This window comes from Juglans microcarpa x Juglans regia, chromosome 2D (genome assembly GCF_004785595.1).
Source record: "Juglans microcarpa x Juglans regia isolate MS1-56 chromosome 2D, Jm3101_v1.0, whole genome shotgun sequence".
Lineage (NCBI taxonomy): Eukaryota > Viridiplantae > Streptophyta > Magnoliopsida > Fagales > Juglandaceae > Juglans > Juglans microcarpa x Juglans regia.
The window spans coordinates 35,743,239-35,760,153 of NC_054596.1; the positions used below are offsets into that span (position 1 = coordinate 35,743,239).

The 16,915-nt window shown below is 35.1% G+C and overlaps 2 protein-coding genes across 9 annotated transcripts; both read left to right on the forward strand.

Annotated features, from left to right (window-relative positions):
* The first annotated feature begins 2,222 nt into the window (after positions 1-2,222).
* Positions 2,223-7,530, forward strand: LOC121249471 (mitochondrial-processing peptidase subunit alpha-like). Its single transcript, XM_041148182.1, has 12 exons — positions 2,223-2,366; positions 3,026-3,271; positions 3,372-3,929; positions 4,036-4,203; positions 4,331-4,411; positions 4,571-4,637; positions 4,892-5,013; positions 5,805-5,877; positions 5,978-6,048; positions 6,203-6,252; positions 7,275-7,387; positions 7,478-7,530. The coding sequence occupies exons 2-12, from the start codon at positions 3,047-3,049 to the stop codon at positions 7,528-7,530; spliced, it is 1,581 nt and encodes a 526-aa protein (XP_041004116.1). The 5' UTR covers positions 2,223-2,366; positions 3,026-3,046.
* Positions 7,531-10,995: 3,465 nt separating this feature from the next.
* On the forward strand, positions 10,996-16,611 carry LOC121251036 (NAC domain-containing protein 75-like). Of its 8 annotated transcripts, XM_041150339.1 has the most exons (8): positions 11,000-11,137; positions 11,531-11,588; positions 12,333-12,579; positions 12,874-13,051; positions 13,347-13,918; positions 14,441-14,749; positions 14,998-15,123; positions 16,036-16,611. In XM_041150339.1, the coding sequence occupies exons 3-8, from the start codon at positions 12,454-12,456 to the stop codon at positions 16,123-16,125; spliced, it is 1,401 nt and encodes a 466-aa protein (XP_041006273.1). In that variant the 5' UTR covers positions 11,000-11,137; positions 11,531-11,588; positions 12,333-12,453; the 3' UTR covers positions 16,126-16,611. The 8 variants fall into 8 exon arrangements, with proteins under 8 accessions (XP_041006270.1, XP_041006273.1, XP_041006268.1 ...); XM_041150336.1 differs by lacking the exon at positions 11,531-11,588 and having other exon boundaries at positions 10,996-11,137; XM_041150334.1 differs by having other exon boundaries at positions 11,531-12,579.
* The last annotated feature ends 304 nt before the right edge of the window (positions 16,612-16,915 follow it).

Genomic DNA, 16,915 nt, shown 5'->3' on the forward strand with positions numbered 1-16,915 from the left:
CTGATTTGGACCCACTTACACATGATATAAATATTATATTAGAACAAGAGGAGCTGATGTGTAAACAACAGTCAAAGACTTTATGGCTTCACTCAGGCGATCGAAATTCCAAGTTTTTCCATCAGAAAACTTTCCAAAGGCAATCAAAGAACTTTATTACTCAACTTCAAGATAATTCAGGTTGTTGGAAAGATGGTAGGGACATGGCTTCTTTTGTTTTACTACATCTAGTATGTTTGCTATAAGATGTTTACTACATCTCACCCTACGAGTAAGGATCTTGTTTTAGGATTTGTCACTCCAAAGATTACAAAGGATATGAATGTTAATCTTATGAAGCCTTATATAGTAGATGAAGTACGGTATGCTTTATTTCAAATGCACCCTTTGAAGGAGTTGGGGCCTGATAGTTTTTGTCAACTATTTTTCAGAAATATTGGCATATTGTGAGTACTTTGGTTACTAAAACAATTTTAGATTCATTAAACAATAGGGTGATACCTAATGTTCTAAATGAAACTTTTATTGTTCTTGTTAAAAAAAAAAGAGGTCTGAAAAAGTTATGGAGTTTAGACCTATTAGTTTATGCAATGTGATCTATAAGATTATGGCTAAAGTCATTGTGAATTTGATACAATCTGTTTTTCCTTCCTTTGTAGGTGCTGAAATTTTACAACTCTCTTTACCATCAAGGGAGTGTGAAGATAAACTTGTATGAAAGGTATAAAGAATGGGTAGTAATTAGTTAAATCGGGTATCATTTAGCTGTGACATTATTTGATTCGGATCTTTCAACTTTTTGGCATCACTTTTGGCATCTGAATCTTCCGAACAAAGTGAAGAATTTTGGGTGACATGCTTGCAAAAATAGCCTTCCTTTAAGAGTGAATTTGTTGAAACATGGTGTTATCTTAAATGGAAATTGTCCACTTTGTCAGTTGGCTGTGGAAGATGAGAGACATGTTTTCTGGGGCTGTCCAAAGGTTACAAAGGTGTTGGTTGTACGCTGTCCTTCAGCTTTGCCATTGTTGCATGTTGGTAATCATTCTATTGATGTGGTGTGGCATATTATGAAAGTTGATTTAGATTTACTTGCTAACTTTATTTCAGAATTATAGAAATTTAAAATTATTTCAGAATTTTAATTGTGTGTTAATAGACATTTTGGATAATTGTTTGGCATATGTTGAGTGGCATATTATCATTAAAACACAATAGCTGATTGTGAGTAAAGAAAAGGTTCTCTTTGGAAACCTCCTGACCAAGGTACAGTAAAACTTAATTTTGATGAGGCATTGTTTCATTTTGAATCTTTTGGGGGTGTGGGATTTATTACAAGGGATGAAAATGGGGTTGTTACTTGCTATGTGTTAGAGGGAAGTGGAGTTGTATGATGTTGATGATATTGAGGCATTGGCTGCTTTGAGGGGACTTCAGATAATCTTGCATTTAGGGTTTTTTAGCTTGCTATTGAAGGAGACTCTTCAATTATCATTGAAGCTATTAAGTCTAAAGAACCGAATTTTTCAAAGCAAGGGAATGTGATTTATGAGATACAAAATCTATTTTCTTACTTTCCGACACATAATGTTCTTCATGTGGGTAGACAAAGAAATGAAACAACTTGCTTATAAGAAATGCTCGCATGGTTGATGATATCGTTTAATTGTGAAAGAGTACTACTACATTCACAAATGAATTACACAAAAGTAATCTCATAAATTGACGTGGTTTCATTTAATCCGTTAGATCTACTTTACAATAAAAATAACTTTATAATATGACGAGCCACATCAAGCCACATCAGTATGTATAATTACTTTTGTGTAATCCCTTTGTGATTATAATATCTCCCATTGTGAAATAAATGCCCAAATATTATTCAGGCTCAAGTTCTATTAGATTCTAATTTATAATTGCTGAATGTACCTATTGATTCTATTTGTTATGAATACAATGTGATTATTGCAAAAAAAAAAAACCTTTGAATTTAACCGTTTTTTCGAATCAGTCAAACAATCTTATGGGTAATCCAACCAAGACTTCAAGTCTACTCATCGAAGGGATGAGATTCAATCACTAGCCAACTTCAAAAAAAATTCTTCAATTGAACGGATTGTTTTGCCCGATGTCCACACCTCAACCTGACAAGAATCCTCTCCCACGTGCTTCTATAAAACCGAAACGTGTCCCCTCTTCGTTTGCCAATCTCACCCCCTCCACAAGCCACTGCTCAGCGAGTAGCCTCCCAAAATCCTGGGCTTGAGCCTCACAACTCAACGAGTCGTTCCGTACGATCTAAAGGGTTTTACCGGCAGACCACCACTATGTTCTGAGCCGCGTCATCGCGAGTTAGGGCTCCCAAGGTTAGTCCCAGCTTCGACTCTCGCTCTCAAGAAAGAACCCTAATTCCAACCATTGGATATGATCTTGCATTCATTTGTGATCTCATGACCAAGAATATCTTCTTGATTTGGTGTTCGATGTGGTCGTAGTTGTTTAACCGTTTGGTTCCCGCATAAATGTTGGAAAAGAAAAAATTATGCACTAACTAACGTTTCGTAGCCTATTAAATGACCACAATACGATTTTTTTTTTACGCTTAGTTCGGATGTGTATAATTCACATAAAGCTATTTAAAAAAGAAAAGAATATAAATGAGTGAAAAAAAAGGATAATGTGTAGAACAAGTGAACGATGAAATTCGAATTGGGGCCTGACGGTTCATTTCAATTAATCAATTGAAACCTAAAAGCTTTGATGTATCGGTCTCCTTTTGCATGCACTATATATGCAGCAGATTGATCTATTAATTATGGATTTTTTTGAATCATTATTAATTTGGGTTTTCATTTTTTATATTCGTTTGTTCAAACTTGGAAATAAAGTTCGGTTTATGACATTATGTAACAGTGTCAAAGGTAATAAGTTAATTTTTTCATGGCATTTGCACATTGACACTTTAGTTGATAGAGTCAATAATTTGTTATATGCTTATTGCGCTCTGCTACTAAACCTCGAGTAGGGTCGATTGTGTAATTGGGCAATGGGCAGATTTGCAAGTTTGAGTGCCGTTGCCACAAAGCCAACCTCCTCTTCGGGGGGTCTCCTAGGCTGGCTGACTGGAGGAGGATCTAGGTTGTTACCACCTCTGGACTTCCCACTTGCAGGTGTCATTCTCCCACCTTCATTGTCTGATTACACCGAACCAAGTAAAACCAAGATTACTACTCTCCCAAATAGTGTCAAGATAGCCTCTGAAGCATCGGCTGTAAGTATGTTTTGGAGTTTTTCTTTTGTATTGAGTCTCATAAAATGGATTGAAAATCAAATAGTTCATCCAATTGCCTTTGCTTCCTCTGGTTGACTAGGATCCTGCAGCCTCAATAGGTTTATATGTTGATTGTGGTCCAATCTATGAGACAACATTATCAATCGGAGCCACTGATCTGCTGCAGCGTATGGCCTTTAAGAGAACAAGAAATAGAAGCCACTTGCGAGTTGTGCGTGAAGTGGAGGCAATTGGTGGCAATGTGGAAGCCTCATCTTCTAGGGAGCAGATGAGTTATACTTATAATGCTTTGAAGACATATGTTCTTGAAATGGTAGAGCTGCTTATTGACAGTGTGAGGAATCCAATTTTCCTGGATTGGGAAGTCAATGAGGAGGTAGTTCTTTTTAATCATCGTACTCTCTGCTTGAAATTTATGCACTCTTTCAAATATATTAGGATTACTAAAATTACTATCTACATTCTGCAGCTTCATAATATGAAGGCCGAGATTAGTGGAACTATTAAGAACCCTCACAATTTTCTTTTGGATGCAATTCATTCCGCTGGTTACTCTAGTGCTCTGGCTAATCCACTTTCAGCTCCAGAATCTGCAATAAACAGATTAAATAGTATAATTCTAGAAGAATTTGTTGCTGTAAGTCATAAGTTTGTGCATTGAGATTAAAATAGTACATCTTTTGTCTTTTTAACATTAGTCGGGATTGTTTATATTAAAATCAGCCTTTCTTTGACAATTTCAGGAAAATTACATTGCTCCTCAGATGATACTTGTAGCTTCTGGTGTTGAACATGATGAACTGATATTTGTCACTGAACCACTTTTATCTGATCTACCCAGTGTCTCTCGTCCTGATGAGCCTAAATCTGTGTACATTGGAGGTGATTATCGTTGTCAAGGTAAATCAGGAGTGTGTATCATAAATACTCCATTTAAGTTTTTCTCTCTCGTCTTACTTATCAAAAATAAGTTTTTCCCTCTGGTATTTTATATTCATCTAGAATGTGTTTTACCTTGATGTTCCCTTGCCTGACCAGAGAACCCATTTTGCTGTTGCATTTGAACTTCCTAGTGGCTGGCATAAGGAGAAGGAAGCTATAATTTTAACTATGCTTGAGGTTTGGATATTGAGTTTTTCCAGTAAATCCATGTGCTTATAAACTGAAATCTTCTATTGGTTTTGCTATTGACATGGTTCCTCAATATTTATTCACATTATTTTGCTCTGCTTCATCTTGGCTTCAATGTTGGAAGCAATAATAAATCTTTTACTGTAGGTGCTGTTAAGAGGTGGAGGATCCTTTTCAGCTAGTGGACCTGGAAAGGGGATGTATTCACGCCTATGTAGGTTCTCAAATACTTGTGTGACTGAAACCTATAATACATTTAAGTTACTAGTTTTGAAACTTGTTCATAGATTAGCTTTTTTATTTTATTATGGTGTTGTTAATAGATTACAAAACATATGGTTATTAGGTTTTCTCTATTTTATGTTTGTAACAAAACTGGTTTATGTGTCTAGATCCTTGATGCATTTGCACCTTTTATTTTTTGGTTCTTTCTCAGTTGTAATCTAAGTATGCTGATATGATGAGCAGATCTTCATGTTTTGAATGAGTATCCACAATTTCAGTCAATTTCTGCATTCAACAGCATCTACAAAAATACTGGCACATTTGGCATCCAAGCTACCACGGTGAACCATCTCTTTTCACCTTTTATTAATTGAGTAGATCAAAAATTTATAGTTTCATGATATATTGTAAGAGTGGAATATCTCAGTTTATATTTTCTGAATGTTCACTTGTTTTCTTTCTAGTATGTATTCGGTGTCAAACCAAAATCAAAGCCCTCCATAGATTTTCCAGAGAATGATGTGTACAAATATTTTTTTAGTCTATTTTTATGTACTCTTGGGAGATCAAAATGGGTATCCCATATGGGTGAAGAAAGGTCAGAAAATGTACAAATGGTTTGTGTTTTATCCTTCTTTCCCAAAGAAAGGAAACAAAATGCTTATCAGAAGCTGAAGTGCATATTTGATGGTTAATGAGCACGAGATTGTAGTTTTTTATGATACCATAAAGTGAGGTGTCTAATCTAGGTTGGACACGGGTTGCTTTGGTTCAATATGGGGTGAGGGGGTGTTTTTTCTCCTTTCTCTTTGTCTTTTTTCCCCTATTTTAATATAAGATGTTTGATTTTATAGCATGGTTAAGTAACAGCATGATTGCAATCTCTTTTTTATGGTACTTGTCCTTGAGGTATTGTGATCTGTTGGCAAGTTGTTATGGCAAGACGGACCTCATTTCCCTTCTTTTCTGCATGCATAAAGATAATATAGTCATTTGCTTGCCATGGTCATGTGCAAGCAATTATCAATTTTCAGAAGAATTTTTAAAATTGTTGGGTTCCTGGAAGTCTTTAGAGTGCTCCTATTTCTGGATCTTATTTGTTTGTTCTGTCCACAAATATATTTCCACTTAAAAGAGTTCTTTTTTTTGAATTCAGGGTTCTGATTTTGTGTCACAAGCCATTGATATAGTGGTGAACGAGCTTATCTCAGTTGCAACTCCTGGAGAAGGTTGCCGCCACACCTTTATGTTGGGTAGCGTCGTCTTTTCAGTGTCGCATCTAAATTTTGGACCTTGTTTCTGACATATTATTCCCCCACCCTGTTGCAGTTGACCAGGTACAGCTAGATCATGCCAAGCAGTTAACGAAGTCGGCCATCGTAATTAATTTGGAATCCAGAGTATGCAGCCATTTAATTGCATTCCTGTTACCTTAACTCCCAAGTTTTCTATATTGGCCGATGTCTCTTCCACATCAATATTATTTATTTATTTATTTATTCTTAATAAGTACTTATTTATCTTATAACTTGTATATATATGTGTATTTTGTAGATCCTTGCATCCGAAGATATAGGTAGACAATTTCTAATCTATGGTGAGAGGTATGGCCTGAGTCATGATTATCCAGGAACTTGTAGACTACATTGTGTATATATCACTCCACAATAAATTCTTCATGTGTTTATGCCTTGCACTATATGTGGATATCCCTTCCATATGTTTATTTTCCGCATGCATATTAGGTGTTCTCATTGTATTAATGTATGAATAGACAAAAGATGAGTTGAGTTGTGTGAACAAGTTTTACATTGGTTTTACCATGAAATGAAAAAGAAAATTAGAAATTGCAGTGGTTTTGGCTCCAACTAAAAGTGCTTGTTATGTCATGCTTCTACTGTAGAAATGAGATGTAAAATACATTGTAGGTTCTGTGTAGTTGGATTGCTTCTTTCTACTATGTTTTGTTACAAATGAAATGAAAGAAAGAAAAACATTGTAGGCGAAGCATCCAGTTCAAGTTCGTAGAAGAGAATACATGCGATAATCTAAGGAATAATGTCAGGACCACAAATGTTACTTTTGGGAACTTGAAATGAATATATGATGGTTTGTCAGGATTATGATGACACGCCCTTTGTCAAAAAGTAGGATCCAGATTTTAAAGCCTCCCCCTTCCACTTGTTTACAACATGTGTGTTTGTTGGATTTGAAGAGCTCATACTAGGACAACATTATCTAAGAATCCAAGGTCATAAGTGATAAGTTATATGATAAAATATTTTATAAATCCATTTTTTCATAAATTAAAAAATGATCCACCCCTTGCTCTTGGCATAATTATTTTTTCTTAACACATCTTTTTATAATCTCCATCTTAGGTTATGTAATCAGAATGCTAATGCGATGAGAAGTTTTCTCCATCTTCTGTAAAATTTTTAGTTTCGGTAAGTTTTTATCATTGTCGATGATGTGGAGAACCAAATGGTTACATTGTGGCCTTTGTTATTTGTAATTCCTTACTGCTGGTGTTAATACCCGATATCACTTGCATGGTTAGGTTTTCTTACATTTTCAAGTACAATTATATTTTCTTTTCTCAATGAATATGTTCTTCATTCTTTAGGAAACCTATGGATCATTTCTTGAAAGCTGTTGATGAAGTTACTGCCAAGGACATTGCTTCAGTTGCCCAAAAGCTTCTTTCTTCCCCTCTCACAATGGCATCATATGGGGATGGTAACTTTTTCCTGTCACATGAGAATTCTTTTCCAACTTATCAGTTTTCAGTGGTGGATTATCGTTTTCTTCTTCTATCATGTTTTGCAGTTATTAATGTTCCAAGCTACGATTCAGTCAGCAGCAAGTTCCAATCAAAATAAAATAAATGGTTTTCATGTACGTACGAAGAAAAAGCAGTTGCTTTCATGTATAAGAAGGGGCAGGTACCTGGCCTGCTTTGCTTGCACTGTATTATTCAACTTGTGCATATCTTCAAGTTCTCATACTGCCAATTGTAGTTTGAAAATAAAAGATAGAATTTTTACATTCCAGTTTCTCTGTATAAAGAGCGGCTAGGCCGCCAAAAGTGTTGTTAACTTTTGATAGACTAAACTCCCTATTATAGTGTTTATAAAGAATGAGAGATATACAAACTCAGTTTGATAACCCTGAGGATAGCTCAGCTGGTTTGGTTTTGGGTTTGCTCCTCAATGGTCACCAGTTCAAATCCCCTTAGGGCCACTGGAGATTTACCTAGTCGTTAACTTCAGGATCCCGTGAGATTAGTCAAGGTGCGCGCAAACTGGCCCGAACACCCTCGCTTATAAAAAAAAAAAAAAATAACTCAGTTTGATCATTTTTTATGTCCTTATTTTCTGTGTGAAGAAATGTGATAGAATTTCATGTAATTGTATGGTTAATCAGTAAGAATTACTGTAAAAGATTGCTTTGGGGAAGTCATTATTCTACTTTGATGAAATAAGAAAAAGGTAGGAAGCATTTTCATGAAGAGAGAAACAAAGAGAGTGAAGAAGGGGGAATTGTAAATCAAAATGTAATCCTAAAGCTAGATGTGCATGTGGTTAATCAAAGTCCAAGGTTGGCTCTCCTACCCTTTACATCACTTGTGGTAAATCAGTAAAATGCCATATCTCTTGTTTGAATTCATTAACTTTAAAGTATTGGGTTCAATGTCATTAACTGTTCATTTTGATTTAAATTTCCTTCAGTTCACTATAAAAATAAAATAGTCACACGGAGTAATTAATGATTGATAAGTACTCTTGGATCAATCATTGTTAATAAAAGATGAAAATAAGAAGAGATAGATCATGAGATGGTGCAGTTTTTTAGTATATACATATATTAATACTCTTTTAAATTACTATGTATCATGTCAAGAATAGAATGGAAATTAATGTCTTCGAAATTAAAAATAATCAATATTATAAATTAGAGATGATAAAATTTAAAGATGAAGAGTATAAATTTCTGTACGAAAAGTCGAAAATGGGAATGGATTGGGAATTAGAAACAAATATTTCCAAATAAAATCCATGGTACCCCCAAGGTCAAAAGCAGATAAAAATGGAGTGAAATAGAAGCAAGTTAGGGCCAATATTAGATAAACCTAACATCAAAAATTTCCCCCATGGCGCCACGACAGTCATACCCACTCACCTGTAAAAGCACATATATATATATATATATATATATATATATATTGTTTCTCTCTGTTACTGGAACATTAACATATATTTAATTTGTAAGAGAAATGCATGTTTTATTCATAAAAGATTTTCATATAGTACGTCAGATTGTAAAGTTGTATATATTTACTATAAAGTATATATGATGTAATTCTATATTTGACGTCCTAAACCTTACCCGTGCTTTTCTTTGTTTTTGTCGCAATATTCCTCTGTAATCTGTTCTTTTTTTACTTCCGCATTTTTTCCGTTAATATTATTTACTTGTAATATATATGTGGAGTCACTGGTCCTTTCTGTTCACTTCAATCCAATCTTATGGACAAAAAGATATGTATTTGTCGGCGAAAACACACACAAACACAATCATGATGAGAAACTTGCTTGTTTACTAGTAATGTTCTTGCTTTATTGTTTTTGGCTAGATCACTCTCAAATTTGCTTTGGTTTTGATAACAAACATGTATAATAATTATATATACATGCATTAACACAACATCGTTTTGATCTTTTGCTGCATGCGCCCGATCGATGCCCTTCAAGATATATATAATAATGAATCCAAATCTCTATATATATATTAGCATGCATGAGAATACATATAAGTTATAATTAAAAAACATTTCGGCACTCATATTTGAAGTAAAAGATCACCGGATCGATGTCGATCGACCGGCCGGAGTTGAAACGTTTCTGCATGCATGGGGATGGCAATTGCAATGAAATATTGTTCTATCGTACGTTGAGAGCTTGCATGTACTTAATTTATCATGTATGCGCCTAGCTGCTTCTCATTCAATTTTAATACATACAATTAAAGAATTATTTATTCTTCTCGTGCGAATATATTCCCATAATATATATATATTACTTTTTTTTTAAAAAAAAAAAAATTCTTGAATATTTCATTCGCATTTTTGAATATTACCATATAGTTATCCGAGTATTGATATTCCTCGGTTCATTTAATATCCATTGAAAAAAAAGGGAAATAACCCTTTATTTAACTTATAATAATAAAGATAAATATCAAGATCATATTTATGCAATATGCAAAGAACCAATTAAGAGCATATATATAGAAACAGTGTTAAGATATGTGGGGTCCATTAATTGCTTGTTTAGTCAAATTAGGTCAGCTCAATATCGAATCATAATCTGAGTTATCTGCTGATTATTCATTCTTTGGACAAAAAGAGGAAATTTAATCAACGGATCCTGTCTACATGAATTTGAATGGTTTTGGCCCTGATCTGTGTGCATGTGTTCATACAGCATATATATATGTTAGTAGATATACTTACCACTTGGATATTATATATTCCTCACTCTTAAAGCAGATATACAATTGAATAATACTGGTATGCCTCTTCATTTAATTTGCTCCCTCATTTTGACGTCTCATATATTTAATTTTTTAAAAAAAAATATTTTTTTTCTTAATGATTAAGAAAATAACTATTAATGTATTTGTATTTTTTTTATTTTTAAAATATTTAAATATGTTTAAAAAATATTTGAAAAAAAAAAAGAAAAAGAAAAGAAAAGAAAAGTATACGTAATTTGCACTAGAGTGAGCACATAGAGACGGCAAAGTAGTACCACTCTATACACTTTTCAACTCCCCTACAAAAAGCAAAGAAAAAATAGACATGAAAGAAGCATTAATGATATATGGCCATCCATCTGTGTTGCAAAAACCTGCATTTTTGGCCCTAGTTCATGATCATTATACTCTCGACTCATGTTCAAAAGAATGTTATAAACGTGAACGCAAAACCATGATCATTTGATATTGAAGGTACTTTAAGGGCATGATATACAAGAGTTTCCTGCAGGTTGGGCCCACAAGAGTGCTGGGGTCTACAATTTTCATGTGCACAACTCTCTTCATGTATGTGGGAAGTATTGTAGATTTCCCCATAATAGAAATAACGTCACATTAAGGCCCAGAAAGGGAAGCCAAAATCAGTGGGAAAAAAAATAGTACAGAAAAAGTATAATTGTACCCTTATTTCACATAGATGTGGTTAAATGTTTGGTGCTTCGGCCTGAAGCTTCGTAGATCTTTTATATTACATACATATATATATATATATATATATGATTTATATAATTCTTGATTACAAGGGGGTGGTGGTGGTCCATCAAGTATACTGCTCATTTGCCTTGCTTATCAAGCAACTTCCTAATACTCTCTCTCTCTCTCTCTCTCTCTCTCTCTCTCTGCAACATTCATGGCAAAAGCATAATCATCAGCACTCCAGTTCAAAACCATGTGAGCTCCTACCATTCTTTTTCCCTTATAATACTCTCTTTTCCCCGTCTGATCTCCTCCATATATGTAATATATATGCTGAAGAAGATTTTGGCTATATTTTACTCCTAATTATAATCTGTTATGCAAAATTATTATGAGACTGTAATTAAAACTGGTTTCTTCTTTATCACTCAAAGTTCTGGGTTTCTTTTTTTTTTTTTTAGGGGTTACAGTTATAATTATATTATAACTTTTTTTTCGATATCACCCCTTTACCATGAAAATGGTGAACAATATAATATTTTTCCTATATTATATATTGATATTCTTTCAGTAGATCATATATAATTAATAACAAAAATACGGTACTGAGATGGGTTTGCTGATCTGGCTTTTGAATGTGTGCCTTAGTAACAGCTGTGAAGGCCGTTTCTTCCCTTTTGCTTTTGTAGTCAAGGCTCAAACAAAGGTGTGGAAGAACCCCTTGAGCTTTAGAAACACCAGCCGGGTTCTCTCTCTCTCTCTCTCTCCCTCCCTCACACAACACACACACACAAACCGCCTGCCTGCGGTTCTTAAATTGGCAAAGGCTTAAAGGTGGTATGTAGGTTTTGAGGGCACCTTTTTCTTTTGTTTTGTTTTTTTTTTTTTTGCTTTCTCTCACTAGCTCTATCTCACACTGGCTTCAGTTAAAGTAGCTAGAGAGGGAATTCTGGTTCTTTCCGTTGTTAAAGCAAGTTTATAGCTCAATCTCGCCGTGACAGTTTACTCTTTTCTTCTCCTTCTCCTTCCTAATTCGTTTCCCTCCTCTACTCTCCCCTTCTTCTCCTTACCTGATATACCCTAGCTAGGTAACATACCCATATTTGCTATTCTGGCCGGCATACTCATCTGGTTTTTGCTGAATTTCTCGATCTAAATTGAATTTGTTTTCTGGTAAATTCACATGCTTAAGAACATCATGTGTTCAATCTCTCTTATTTTGTTTGCTATTTTTTATTCCAGAGTTTTTTCGATTGTTTGTTGGTTTCTTGTTTTCTGATCGAACCAGAATTAATCCGAGGTTGTCGTTGTCTGATGAAATCACAGCAAAAGTTTATATTTTGAAGCGTCGTTTTGTCAAATACCCATATAGTTATTTTCTTGATCTCTTTTTCCTTTACTTTTGAAGCATAGATCTCAATCAACCTTATGATTTCTCTTATACATATAGAGAGCAAATATCTGGGATATGAGCAGCGGTCTGCCATACGCAGATAAATATTTCGCAGACGCTTATAATTTCATCAGCTCGAGAGAAAGAAGATAGATAGGCTTCCGTACGTCGAAAAGCAATGAATAAGAGTAGTACTGTGGGCTCCATTAGCAGCTCTGATCTCATCGATGCCAAGCTCGAAGAGCATAAGATGTGTGGATCCAAGCAATGCCCTGGTTGTGGACACAAGCTCGAAGGCAAGCCGGTAGGGATTATCTCGTGATAGTTCTTGGATTGAATACAAAGATTTTGACACATGAAGATGCATAGCTCGCTCACACAAGAAAATATATGCGCATGTTTGTTGTTCCATTATTAGACGAATATAATTAGTTGATATAGTTACTGCTTTTCTTGTAGAACAAAATCTAGCGAATTTGATTAAAGGGCCCTCTTTTCCTTTTTCTATTTTTTTTTTTTTTTTTTCCTTGGCTTTTGCTCTCTTTTTTTCTTTCGTTTTTGGGTTTCATTTTTATCTGAGTTTGAATGGAGTTTGCAGGACTGGTTAGGTCTACCTGCAGGAGTGAAATTTGATCCTACAGACCAAGAATTGATAGAACACCTTGAAGCAAAGGTGGAGGCGAAAGACATGAAATCTCACCCTTTGATAGATGAGTTTATCACTACTATTGAAGGAGAAGATGGGATTTGTTATACCCATCCTGAAAAACTTCCAGGTCAGAAAATTTAATATTTGATCTCTCTCTCTCTCTCTCTCTCTCTCCCCCTTGCTCTCTCTCTCTCTCTCTGATAGATATGTAAGTACCGGATCAATTATTTAATGTTGTTGAGTTTACTAAAAACACTCTTGTTTAAAGTCTCCAACAAAAGGAAACTTCATGCATTAGGTTTGTTTTTATTCCATGCTTCTATCCCATATATTTGTTATGACTTTCAAGAATCACAGTGCTTGTACGTCTTGCAGTTTGTTACACCTAAGTCAACCTAACTTTGATTTTTTTTTTTTGGCAGGAGTCACAAGAGATGGCTTGAGCAAACATTTCTTCCACAGACCATCGAAAGCTTACACAACCGGGACACGAAAGAGGAGAAAAATTCAAACCGAATGCGATTTACAGGGGGGAGAAACAAGGTGGCACAAGACTGGAAAAACTAGGCCTGTAATGGTGAATGGAAAACAAAAGGGTTGCAAGAAAATACTCGTCCTTTACACTAATTTTGGCAAAAACAGAAAACCAGAAAAGACCAACTGGGTCATGCATCAATACCACCTTGGTCAGCACGAAGAAGAAAAGGAAGGAGAGCTTGTTGTTTCAAAGATATTCTATCAGACGCAGCCAAGGCAATGCAATTGGTCTGATCGAAGTACTGCAACCACTGGGGAAGCAAACAGTGAGCCTAATAGCAGGAGAGATAGTGGGAGTGGGAGTTGTTCTTCCAGGGAAATAATTCCTCAGAGAGACGAACTTTCTCCACCATCTGGGGTTGCTCCAATATCAAGTTACAGTACTTCCATGGACATTCATCAACAGTTTAAATCCGACCATTTTAGCTTCGCTCCGTTCAGGAAAAGCTTTGATGAGGTATATACATTTGCTCGTTCTTTCAATATATATGGGTTTTTATGATCTGAAACTTCCATGCATACATCTTCTTGATCAAACAAATTATATATACGGTTTGCTGTATATATAACCTAATTAAAATTTTGCATCTGCTTTTTCAGCTTGATAAATATTTGAAATGAATTAAATCGCGCGCCTTACTTATAAATATGTAGCATGTTGCACTTGATTATCAACATTTACAAGTAATATTTAGATTTTGACATCGAACCAGTACTCGTGGACTTTACAAACAAAAATATTAAGAGTAAAGGAAAGAACCCGAGTTTTAGGGTTGCTTTTTTCTCATATATACTCATTGCTTGCATATGCAGCATGAAAATTCAATGGACCTCTCTTGATTTGCATTGTCAGCTAACTAAAGCCTGTTTATCCACGCAAAAAAAGGGTTACACGAAATCCAAATTAATGCTCGAGCTTTTGCATATAGAAAATGGACAAGCTAGCAAACTGCTTCACAGGTGGCCGTCTCCATTGCAGGTGGGGATAGGAGAGGCTTCAACAGCAAGGGAAGCCCCAGGCGCATCAGGTGGTGGTGGCACGTGCGAAGATATGAGGGATCACCAGAGGCCACATCATCCTATGGCCCATGACCATCATCACCAACAGCAGCACCAACATCACCATCCACATCATCAAATTGGGACCACAGCCTTCCACATCAGCAGGCCTTCACATCCCATTTCCACCATCATCTCTCCATCTCCCCTCCACCATACCTCCATTATTCTCGATCAAGATCACTCCTACCACATCTCCAGAATAATGCTCCAAAATGAAAATTTCCAGGTAATCAATCATCAACGCCATTTTCCTTGTACTTTGATCTCCTTATACAAATACATAAAATATGAATTCAGTGGCCATGTACGTACAGTGGATCATGTATTTTATCTCTTCAATACGTACACTTGGTAATTCAAGTTAGTGTCTGCAAAATTGCAAACTTTCTTTTCACTTTAAAATCCTTGTTGAAGACGTGATAATTAAGATGAGATTTTTGTTTCTTCTTGTCTTGTGAATGCATAACACAACAGCAGCAGCAGCAGCAACTAGAACAAGTACAGCAACCGCAGCAGCAACAGCATCATAAACTGGGAGGGAGGTCTGCATCCGGTTTGGAGGAACTCATAATGGGTTGCACTTCAAGTAATATCAAAGAGGTGAGCATGAACTTTTTGACCCTCCATGAGCCCTATATTTGTCATAATTCCGCCTAAGGAGAGAACAAAGAAAAGTAAACTCGTATTAAAAGAGTTCAAAAATAAAGATATTCAATTAATTATTTATTAAATAATTTAAATTAAAGAGAGAAACCAGAGGATCGACTTTGTTTGTTTTTTCTTTTCACTTTATCTTTTATTTTCCCATGTTATATATGGTATATGGATGGTTTCATAGTTATGTATGTGTGTATGTATACACTATATCAACCAACCCCGGCCTCTCTAACAAAAGATAAAGGCACGTAATTTGCATATCAAGAGTATTATATATTTTATTAGACATTCTTTTTTACCTCAATGGAAAGAGCGAATGATGATGTTGATGAATTTCAAAAAGCTCAAAACAGAATTTCTCAAGTGTGAAACCAGAAGCGTCGGTTTTGGAAATTAAAGAGACTCGATCTCCTTATAATTCTCCTGTTGAAAAACTCAAGCTAAGAACAACTTTTCCTAGGGTACTGTTTCCTTTTTCATATTATTTTCGGCCTGTTAAGATGAGCTCATGAAGGTCTGGAAAAACATTTCTTTTTCATATATATAATACATGCATGATATTGCTACAAATGATAATAAACACCACGTCTAATGGAACGTAATTAGGCAATTAATTTAAACAGTTGTCTTCTTTTTTCTTTTTACTTTCTTTTCTGAAAGAAGGGGAATGATAGTGACTGATATCTTTTTCGCATCATGTGTGGCCTTACGACCAAGGCACAGCAACAGACGTACATTTTGATTGTGGGGGAAAAGGGTTAAAAGAGGCGGCTTCTTTCTGTGTAGTTTCTTAAGTATAATTTTCACTGCATTTCCTAAATCTAATCTTCACAAGCTAATTACATTTTCTTGCAGGAATCATCCATCACAAACCCTCAAGAGGCAGACTGGCTGAAGTACTCGTCCTTCTGGCCTGACCCTGACAACCCAGATCATCATGGGTAGGAGCAAAAAATACAGGGAATAAACGACACCCTTACAGACAACATCATTATCATCATCATTAGTGCTTGAAACCTTCCTCTCAAGTTTTTTTTTTTTTTTTTCAACGTGAGGCCAAGAAAGCATCCTTAGTCCGGTCTTTTTCTTTCTTTTTACTGGGGACCTGGCTAAGCTCTGATGGCTCTCAACCGAACTATCTGTGCAACAGTCCATGTTGTAAAGAAAGAGAGAAAGAACAAAAGGAAAAACAAAGAAAAAAGGAAAGAAACCAAGAAAGGCTGCACTCTCTCTGACAGATAGAAGGAGAACCAAAGACCCAAAAGAAACCCAGCCTGCATGAAAATCATCACCATTATGATTACAATATCATCTTTCTGGCTATTCTTATTATTTTATTATTTTAATTAAGATGTTTGTATAATTTATCTTTCTTGTTCTTTACAAACAAATACAAGAGAGTTTGTGCAAATTGCAAAAATACTTTGTCAATCATGCTGTAACGTCATTACATTATAAGTCACTTTGAGATAGTAAAATATAAGTGTTCATATGATTTCCTGGTGGAAATGAAGATGTTTAAGGAATTCTTTATATTCTCATGAATGGTATGAATGGTGCTTCACTTTTACATGACTTCTTTCAAATATATTTCAGAATTTTGAATTAATGCGTGCGACATATATAATGGACTATTTTCGTATTAGTAGATATTATATATATATATATATATATATATGACTCCGATGCAAAATCCCAGGCATTATTGGCTGGTTAATTTAATAAGCAGATCATC

What these genes read in the sequence shown, in the direction of transcription:
- LOC121249471 (XM_041148182.1), top strand. Translation starts at nt 3,047, where the DNA reads ATGGGCAGATTTGCAAGTTTGAGTGCCGTTGCCACAAAGCCAACCTCC. An exon ending in GGGGATGTATTCACGCCTAT is followed by an intron (nt 4,638 to 4,891) that starts GTAGGTTCTCAA and finishes TATGATGAGCAG; the next exon opens with ATCTTCATGTTTTGAATGAG. An exon ending in AATGGCATCATATGGGGATG is followed by an intron (nt 7,388 to 7,477) that starts GTAACTTTTTCC and finishes CATGTTTTGCAG; the next exon opens with TTATTAATGTTCCAAGCTAC.
- LOC121251036 (XM_041150336.1), top strand. Translation starts at nt 12,454, where the DNA reads ATGAATAAGAGTAGTACTGTGGGCTCCATTAGCAGCTCTGATCTCATC. An exon ending in CCATCCTGAAAAACTTCCAG is followed by an intron (nt 13,052 to 13,346) that starts GTCAGAAAATTT and finishes TTTTTTTGGCAG; the next exon opens with GAGTCACAAGAGATGGCTTG. An exon ending in TCCAAAATGAAAATTTCCAG is followed by an intron (nt 14,750 to 14,997) that starts GTAATCAATCAT and finishes ATAACACAACAG; the next exon opens with CAGCAGCAGCAGCAACTAGA.